The sequence below is a fragment of the Sminthopsis crassicaudata genome, chromosome 1 (assembly GCF_048593235.1).
Source record: "Sminthopsis crassicaudata isolate SCR6 chromosome 1, ASM4859323v1, whole genome shotgun sequence".
Lineage (NCBI taxonomy): Eukaryota > Metazoa > Chordata > Mammalia > Dasyuromorphia > Dasyuridae > Sminthopsis > Sminthopsis crassicaudata.
In genome coordinates this window covers 78,961,905-78,971,764 of record NC_133617.1, presented here as the reverse complement: position 1 = coordinate 78,971,764, position 9,860 = coordinate 78,961,905, and the positions used below count along the sequence as shown (strand labels likewise).

General features: G+C 42.5%; 1 protein-coding gene across 1 annotated transcript in view; it reads left to right on the top strand.

Moving 5' to 3' along the window:
- Nucleotides 1-2,361: 2,361 nt before the first annotated feature.
- RHPN1 (rhophilin Rho GTPase binding protein 1) overlaps nucleotides 2,362-9,860 on the top strand; it is a 43,830-nt gene continuing 36,331 nt past the window's right edge. Inside the window, exon 1 of the mRNA XM_074263971.1 lies at nucleotides 2,362-2,693. Within this exon, the coding sequence (XP_074120072.1) occupies nucleotides 2,607-2,693 (87 nt within the window). The 5' untranslated portion in view covers nucleotides 2,362-2,606. The remainder of the gene's footprint in view (nucleotides 2,694-9,860) is intronic.

Below are 9,860 nucleotides of genomic sequence, written 5' to 3'. Positions count from 1 at the left end.
AGAGAGAGAGAGAGTGAAAGAGAAAGAAAAGGAGGGAGAGAGTCCTATACCAGACATATTCCCTTCTAAAATGCAGTACTTAGAACTGAACGTAATATTCCAGATATGGCCTGAGCAGATCACAAGATAGAGTTATCCTTAAGGAAGACCTCCACATTGCTTCAAACTTACAAGAGGCAGCATTCATGCATATAGGGCTGTAGAAGGGGATTCTTGTTTATACTGGCCTAGATTGTCTCAGAGTTTCTTTTATGATTTTTACCTTAAAGGAGTTGCAATCTAATGGGAGAGAGAGCAAACAAATATATACAAAGTGAGTTACATACAAAATAATTAGTAAGTAATTAAAAGAGATGAGGTATTGAAATTGGGAGAGGTTGAGGTGTGATTTCCTGAAAAAGTGGGACTTTTAGATGAGACTTCAACTAAAGTCTGAGTTCCATGGTTCTGAGAAATTGGAACCAATCTCTTTACATAACTCCTTCTAGCTCTTTTTAACTCCTTTCCAGCTCTTAGATTCTATGATTCAGGCAGGATGAGTTTCCATAGTTCCTCTCATAATAGTTCACACTTTTTTTTCTTGGAGATTATAAAGGTCCTCTCAATATACTAATATATTGTATTGGTATCATTTGTCTCAAGTCACTAGTTCCCTCTCCTTCCTCTCTCAGAGAGCCATTTCAAATAAAAAACTTTTTTTTTTTTTGGCTGAAGTATTTGGGGTTAAGTGACTTAACCCAGGGTCACCACAGCTAGGAAGTGTCTGAGATCATATTTGAACTCAGGTCCTCCTGACTTTTGAGCTGGTGCTCTCTCCATTGCGCCACACAGCTGCCCCTCAAATAACAAACATTTTAAAAGAAAAAAAAAGTCAAAATCAATCAATAAATAGAAAAAGGTTGAAAATATATGCACTGTTCCACATCCATGGACCTCCCACTTCTGCAAATAGGCCAATGTCTTCTCACAGCTTGATGATTTTGCTAGTACTAAATTTTGTAATATTCACTTTTGACTTTTGTGGCTTTTCTTTCCATTTCCATTGTTGTTGTCATTGGGTATATTCAACTCAACTTAACACTTATTAAGCACCTACTTTGTGACAAGCACTGCAATAAGTACCAGGAGTACAAATAAGAAAATAACAGTTCTTGCCCTCAAAGAGCTCATAATTTCATGGGGAAGACAACACAAAGAGAAAGTTTATTTAAAAAATTATAGCTTTTTATTGACAAAATACATGCATGGGTAATTTTTCAACACTGACCCTTGCAAAAACTTGTTCCAACTTTTCCCCTTCTTCCCTCCACCCCCTCCCCCAGATGGCAGGTAGTCGCATACATGTTAAACATGTTAAAGCATTTGTTAAATACAATATATGCATACATATTTATAGTTATCTTGCTGCACAAGAACGATCGGATTTAGAAAGAAGGTAAAAATAACCGAGAAGAAAAAACACAAATGCAAGCAGACAGTAACGGAAAGAGTGGAAGTGCTACGCGGTGGTCCACACTCATCTCCCGGTGTTCTCCCTCTGGTCACCCTCACTTTTTACGTAGACCCCCGAAGCTTCCCGGGGGGAAGGACTCCCATACCTTGCAAACGTCAGCGCTCAAACTTGCACCGAGGTCGTTATATGCGGGGCAGTGGCTTCGGCACAGCGCGGTTATTGGGAAAGGCGAACTACCGGCGGTGGAAGGAGCATCGGTAAGAGCTGGATGGCCTGAGCTCAAGTCCATTATCTGCCTCTTACTTGCTATTAGAAGTTGGGAAAGCCCCGCTCCCGACCCAGTCCTATTTCCTCCAAAGTAAAGTCCGAGGGCAGGACTACGGAGATCTCAGAGGTTCCTTTCTCGGTAAAACTCTGCGCTCCCATCACAAGGTGATACAAAGTAAGTCTGCAAAGACAGAGGAATTGCTTTAGTTACTTTTCTCCCAAGGTGGGGGAGGGGGGACTCGGGGCCACCCGACTCAGTTGCAGCCCCGCTCTCGGACTCGGCGAGAGGGGCAGTCTGGGGGAGAGGAAAGGGGAGCGAGAGCGGAGCGGCCCGGGCGGCGCAGGCGCGCGTCGCTTTCAGCCCCCGGGAGGCTCCTCCCGGCTCTCGCCTACCAATCTCACAGCGTTCTAATTCCCACGGTTGCCAGGGGAGACAGAATTCCCCCGGGACTCTAAGGGGCAGGGAGAGGGGCCGAGCGGACCTGCAGAGACCGCTCCGCCCCCATGGAAACTGCCTCCTCTCACTCCCATTGGCCCGAGGCTACTTCCATCTGAGCCGTTGCCGCTGGCGATTGGATGAGGTCACCTTCTGCCCGCCCCCCCAGTGCTCTTTCCAACGGTCACCTCCGAATCCTCCCCCCCATTCCCCGCCCCAGCTCCCTCTCCACCTAGAGGGAATCAAGTGGGAGTGGAGGGGTGGGAACCGGCGGGAGTCTCTGCAGGGGGAGGGAAGGAGGAGGGACCGCGCTGCCCGAACTGCCCGGCCCCGTGGGCTCCGGACTGCCCCCGGACTGTGCACTTGCTTGCACTTGGCCGCGGCTCCGGAGGGTGCCGCAGGTTGTGCTCCGCGGACCAGGCTGTGGATGTCCGAGACGCGTGGGCCGAGATGATCCTCGAGGAGAGTGCAGACGGCGAGGGAGGTGGCGACGGTGGCTTCTTGGGGCAGCCGGCGGGCGGGGATAGCGTCCGAAAGGTGAGGGGGAGTCCGGGCCGGAGAGAACCCCTCTGAGGAAGCAGAGTAGAAGTGCGGGATTGCTGACCCCAACCTCCGGTGGAGAAGGGAGGGGCGGCCCGGGGCCGGGAACTGAAGGGGCGAGGGTGCCCAGATTCGCATCCCCTCCCTCTTCCTGTACCCACCGGGGCCGGGACGGAGAGGTGGCTGGGGGGCCAGAAGGAAAGGGGTTACTAGTGACAGGCCTGATGGGACCCACACCTGTTGCTTGAGACCTGTTGGCGGGGGTGAAGAGATGGAGAAAAAGGAGGTAGAACCGGGTCCCCTAACGCCCGAGGACAGACCTACAGAGACGCCCCTCGTCCCCCCCTCAAGCCCCAGTCAGTTATTACTGTCCCCAGCCGCCCAAATGCACCTTTCTCTTGTCCCACTTCCAGGATTGAGACTCTCCAGACGGGGCTGGGACCACCGAGTCCCGAGCCCCGGGTCAAGGCTGCCAGGGTGTTACTGACTGGTTTTCAGTGGAAGCCTCCAAGTGTTTAGGGCTTACTAGGAGATCAAAGAATCCCGGGGGGGTTGGGGGTGGTCGGGATCCTAGAACAAGGAATCCAGCGGAGGGTATCTTAGAATGTAGAGGGACAGACTGGAGGAGGTGCTTTAGAACTGGGAAATGTGTTTGGAATGGATGGGAGCCTGGCTGGTTTGGCAACAGCCTTGAAAGCCCATTGCTTAACAGATGAGAAAACTGAGGCTCAAAGAAAAGAAAGAAGCGGTCATGTTCACACAGTTCTAAAGCAGACTGGGGCTTAGAACGCCTAGTTCCGTTAAATTATGAGAGAACTTTTGTGGGGACTTTGTTGCCTGTTAATGTGTCAGGACCAGGAATTTATTGTCTGGCACTCTGCTACCAAATCTACTGCAGCTGGGAAGTATTCTGGGACTGCTCTGTCCTGAAGTCATAACTTTTTGACCTTTCCCACAGGATGCTTGGGACAGATTGGTTGTTATGATGATGGTTGTCCTGAACCACATTAAAGCTATAGTCTTTAACTTTTGAAAAGTTTCCTTGTTCTCTTCCCTCTCTCAGGCTTCTCATAACTAATCAATTACCTGATCTTGTTGATTGCACTTTCCCTAAATCTCTCATATCTTCCACACCCTTCCTGCTCCACTCTCTTAGAGGCCTTCATTTCTACCATTGCTTGGACCATCTCTCCTCTGTCCTCCTTCCAATGCATCCTTCATGCTGTTACCACAATATAATTCCTAATTGATCTCGCTTTCAGAATGGCATTCAAAGTCCTAGGTAATCTGGCAACACTTTAATTCCTACCCTTATTTCTGAGGAGTCTTGCAAAGCCGAAACAGACTATTTTCCCTTAAACATGCCAAACTCTTACTGCCACATCTTTGCTCATGCTGGTCTGGTTTTGTTAAATCCTTCCTATCTTTTAAAGCTCAGTTTAAAAAGCATTTCCTCCAGGAAGTCGTTTCCTGATTTTCTTTGGTGATAATGAACTTTCCCTTCTAATTTCACACACCCCACTGTGTGCTCCTCTCTTATGTACTTATGTACCATATTAGTGTCTTACTAAATGTGAGCTCCATGAGAACTGGGACTTATCTAAATTTTCTGACATTTCTATAGCAGTTTAAGATTCACAAAACATTTTCCTGTTCTGAAAAGCAAGTAGTTATCAGTGTTATCTCCATTTTATAGACAAGGAACTTTGGCTATAAAAGTCAAGAAGCATGAAGTGCTTTGCCCAAGTTCATACAGCTTGTCAGTCCATGAGAATTTATTAAGTTCTTACTATGTGAAGTCACTGTGTAAGCACAGGGAATACAAGGGGATTTGAGGAAAGTGATCCACAGAGCCTGGTATAGAATAGGCCTTAATAAATGGATCCACTGGTTGATCATTTATTTAGCAGACATTTTATCAATCATCTACTGTGTACAAAGCACCCTGCTAGGCTCTGGAAGAGGCAGTATGACTTAATAAGGAAATTAGGAATTAGGGCAAAAGTTTGAATCTCATCCTAGATATTTGCTAGCTGTGGTTTAAGCAAGTTAAGTTCTCGACATTCATAGTTTCATCACTGGCTTTCTTCCAGTTTGAAGGACAAACAAGAAGTTTCCTCAATGAAGAAACAAATTATATATTTGACACTAAACTCCACAACTGTATATATATATATATATATATATATATATATATATATATATATATATATATATATATATATATATATATATATATATATATATATATATATATATATATAAAATACTAAATTCTACTACAACACAGGGAGATTTCAAATGAGATAACAAAGTGAGTACTCTCAAGGAACTTATGTTCTGTTCTTTTTTGGGGAAATGGCAATTTGTGACCAGGTGCATAAAATGTATACAAAGGAAATACAGGTAAGTGTGTGTATGTGTGCATGATTTTTTGGGGGATGGGGAAGGAGTCACTAGTAGTTTGGTGGATCTGGAAGGAGTTGATGTAGTAGTTGGCATTTGAGCTTGAGCTGAGTTTTGAAGGAGGCTAAGGATTCTGAGAGGCAGAGCTGAGGATCTGTAGCCTACTGGGCATGGAGAGCTTATATGAGGTGACCATAAGGAGACCTGTTCAACTGACTTGTAGACTGGGTGAAGGAGGAGTAATGAGAACATAATGAGACTGAAAGTTAGATTGGAAACAGATGGGGAATTATAGATTCTTATAATGCTTGCAGTGTGATTAAGTAGATGGACAGTAGCTGTTTGTCAATTTGACTTTTAAGTTTTCAGGGATTGTTTTAAGCCTAAGAGCATCGAAGAAGTTGCAGAAAGCTTTTCCAAATGGTATTGATGGTATTGATTCATTGGAACAAGAAAGATTTAGCCCTGGAATTGGGAATGAGTTCTAGTCCACGCTCTACCATTAATTTGCCACATTAATGATCTTGATTTTCTCTTTTTTTCCCCAAGATCTTGATTTAGATTAGCAAAAACACTTTTCATTACCACCCTATAATATAAATAGGGCATATATTTGTGTTGTACTTTTTACAAACAAGGAAACTGAGGGTCAGAGAGAAGAGCGATTACTAGAGCTTTCTAAGTCTAGATCACCCTTTTGGGTGCTGTTCCTTTTAAAATGGCTTTAAAGAGAAGAGCAAGCAGCTGAGCTACAGGCTGAGAGCTCTGAGTGTTCCCAGGAGGCTCAGTAGAGCCATCTCCAGTTTCTACTCCCAGACTGGCTGGGGGCCCTGGGTATTGTTTGAATCAGGGGCTGCTAACTTGGATGGGCCACCTGCAACTCTGTTCTGAGGGGATCTTGTAACACAGGGAAGCTATTTTCCCCATCTCTAGTGACAGGGCATAAATTCTCTTTCCAGATGCCAGGCTTTGTTAATCTTCTCAAGATTCATTGAGTCAGAGAATGTTGGCACTGAAAAGGCCTTTGGAGACAGAAAAGCATTTGACCAGTGTTTGGCCAAAGGGTAATGGGGAATAATAACCATAATATTACCCCCAGTTTCTATAGTAGCTGACACTACTTACCTTTCAGCAATCCAGTGAGAGATAGGTGGGACCAAAAGTGTTTCTGAGAAGGCATTGACATGCTTGTGATCACCCAGCTAGTAAATGCTGGATGAATCTAGGACTGGTGTTCTGCTTCTCAATGAGAAGGTACTAGATTGCATATGGATTAAAAAGTGCTGGATTTGATGTTAGAGGACCTAGATTCAAATCTTCTGCCTCTTACACTAACTACATAGGCAGGAAATCTCTTAAGCTCTCTGGGACACAGGTTTCTCATCTATCTATCTATCTATCTATCTATTTATCTATCTATCTACATCTATATATCTATATATATATATATATACATATATATGTCAAAGGATTGGATGAGATGGCCTTTGATATCCTTTGTAGTTACAAATCTATGATCCCATGGCATAAGGCTGAGGACTAGGTGTTAAGGGCCAAGTTAGCAGTATAGACAATTGAGCGTTGGAAAAAAAAATTCAAAGAAGACAGGTGATTGAAGACCTCCTTGGAGAGGAAAGACCTTAGCTGGGTAAAGAATTTATTCTGTAGGCACTGAGGAGCCATAGGAGGGTTATAAACTGAGGAGGGGTGCTGTCAGATCTGGTATTTCATGATTATTGCTTGTATAGAGCACTGGAGTGAATAAATTTAGTGCTTATTGTATACAAAGCACTGTGTGAGAAAAATAAGACAATCTTTGCTCTCAGGGGGCTCAGTCTAATAGGGGAGACAAGAGTGGGAAGCTTTTAAACTACAGATCAAATGGAAAAATTAGGGTGTAGGGGAAAAGCAGATATTTAGACCTCTTCTTTAATTGTCATTTCCACTGATAAAATATCAGTTTCTGAACCATTTGACAGGACCAGGAGCTTTGATTACAAGAACTTTCTTTTTTGGATCTTTAGTAGCTGTGACTATAGCATCCACAGGAGTAGTTGCTAGGCTATTGACAGCATCTCCCAGTTGCTTTTCAGGGCATTGGGTAGGCAGGCTTTTGGGTTCAGGGTCTTGGACTGCCTCCATCGAGATCTAGGAGGAGGATTCATGATGGTCACAGTGGCTGCCCATGCTCCCTCCTGTCTCCCTCTGGCTGCCTTGTTGCTTCAGCTGGGTCCGTGCTGATTCCATCTCAACACAGAAGTTGCTTTGGATGATGGCAGTGGAGTTGGCCATCCTGAATGGCTTCTAGGGTTTTTAACTTCTTCTCAGATCCTTAATTTCCTTATCTGTTAAAAAAAAAAAAAAAAAAAAAAGGAGGAATGGGCTCCTCCAGCTCTGTGATTCTGTGATCTTGTGACTTTGGAGCCGACCAGCTTCCCTTTAAACCCAAGTCTCTTGCTTTCTGGCCCAGGGACCTGTTTCTTCTGCCACATCCCAGTCTTTAGTGTTCAGAGATGGAACTAAATTGAACTCCTATGGTTTTTAATGAAAATAATAATAGCTTTCATTTTGGTAATACTTTAAAGTCTTTTAAGATGTATTACTCACGTCAATCCAGTGAAGTAGGTGGTACTGGTATTACCTCCATTAGAAAGCTAGACTCCAGATTCCTGGATTGGAGAACTGATTCTGTCATTTACTACTGGACCTCAATTACTGTTTCTGAGAAATGGAGATAAGGATATTTGCATGAATTTTTACTCTCTGGGATAGTTATGAAGAAAGTGCTTTCAAGCCTTCAAGGGCTAATAAATTTTATCTCCCTCCTGAGATGGCTGGAGATTTTCCTGGGGCAGGGCCTTGCCTTTTCTCCCTTTCCTCTGAAGTTCCTAGTATTGAAGAACCTAAGATAGGGTTGGAGTTGGGGGCTGAGATGCAGAGATCAGTTTAAAAAAAAAAAAAAGACTTTGCTGGATTGAACTACCCAGCAAATGTTACTAAGAATTAACAGCTTGACTAAGTAAGAAGTGGCCCACAGAATGCTTACCTCAGAGCAACATAATTTTTTTTTTTTAAATCACAGGAAAGTTAGAATTCCCCTCTCCTCCTCCATGAACACATAACTGATATAAAATGGAAATAAATGCATGGACTGGGGCGGGGAGAGCAGGGTTGGTATGAGGTAGAAAAAGGGGGGTAGAACGGTTAGACTAGGTATTCTGTTCTTTAAAAAACAAAAACAAAACAGTTTTATTTTCAGCTCCAGATTCTCTCCCTCCTACTTCTTTCTCTTCATTAAGAAAGTAGGAAAAACAAAATCTGTTAGCAAATACAAATAGTCAAGCAAAATAAATTTCCACATTATTACTCATGTTCAAAAAATGTGCCTTAATCTGCACTTCTCCATCTGGCCATATGGGTGGAATTGTGGTTGGTCATTGTGTTGATTAGAGTTCCTAAGTGTTTCTAAGTTGTTTACCTATGCATAATTATTATTTTAGAAATTGTTCTTTTGGTTCTGCACACATTTTTGAATTTGTTCTTATAATTTTTCCTAGGTTTCTCTGAAACCACCCCTTTCTTCATTTCTTACAGCTCAGTTGTATTATATTACATTTATATTCTATAACTTGATCTATTCCCCAATAGATTAGCATTCCTTCAATTTCCAATTTTTCCGTCCCAAAACGCTGCTATGAATATTTTTTGTTTATCATAGACCCTTTTGGCACTTCTTTAAAGTCTATGAACTCCTTAGAATAATGTTTTTATATAACTAAAGGGAATGCTTAAATTTAAATTACAAGCTATTGAAAAAATGCATTTTTTTTCCTCAATCAAGCTCCCTCTCATCCCCACAAATCTAAGCCAGAAATTAAGCTCTCCAAAGTCTCTTTGAGCTCTAAAATTCTTTAGTTATGTTACTGTCATAAGAAATTGGGAATGTTTAGCTTAGAAAAGATGGATGACTTCACATGTATAATATCAAATTATCAAATTGCTTGCCTTAAGGAGGGAGGGAAAGATGGAGGGAGAGAATTTAGAACTCAAATTTTTAAAAAAAGATTGTTAAAATTATTTGTAATCAGAAATTATCTAATAAAATAAAAAAAATTTAAAAAAAAGAAAAAAAGAGGACAACAAGAGAGCTATCTTCAAATATTTGAAGGGTGATATGTGGAAGAGATTAGATTTGTTCTGCTTGGCCCCAAAGGGCAGAAATGGAGGCATAGACTGCAACCTGTTCAGAGGCATATTTTGATTTGAAGGAAAAACTTTGATACTAATTAGAGCTAAAGAAAAGAGAAATGGACAGAACTAGGAAGTAGTGAGTTCTTCCGCACCAGAGGTCTTTAAGCAGAGGCTAGATGAATACTTGTTGGGGATATTCAACTATTCCCTTTACAATAAGGAGGAAGAGATGGACTAGGTGATCCTAAAGTGCCTTCCAGTTGAGATATATGGATAGGTGATCAAGAGTAAGGAGCAATGGGGAAAGGGCCCAACTTCAGCAGTTGCCACAGCTTCAGGAACCTTGGGAGATAAAGCTGCCAAATTATGGTGAGTCTAGATGTTGAAGATCCTTGAATGATGACTTATAGGAAGTTAGACTGAGGAATCCTGATGCTACTCTGAGAGTGAATGTTCTGTAATACACACATGCTCACTATCACCTTTGACTACACCAGGGGGTATTAGTTCATAAAGAATTGGAATCTTCTATAAAACACCCATAACTGAAAAAATAAAATACTAACT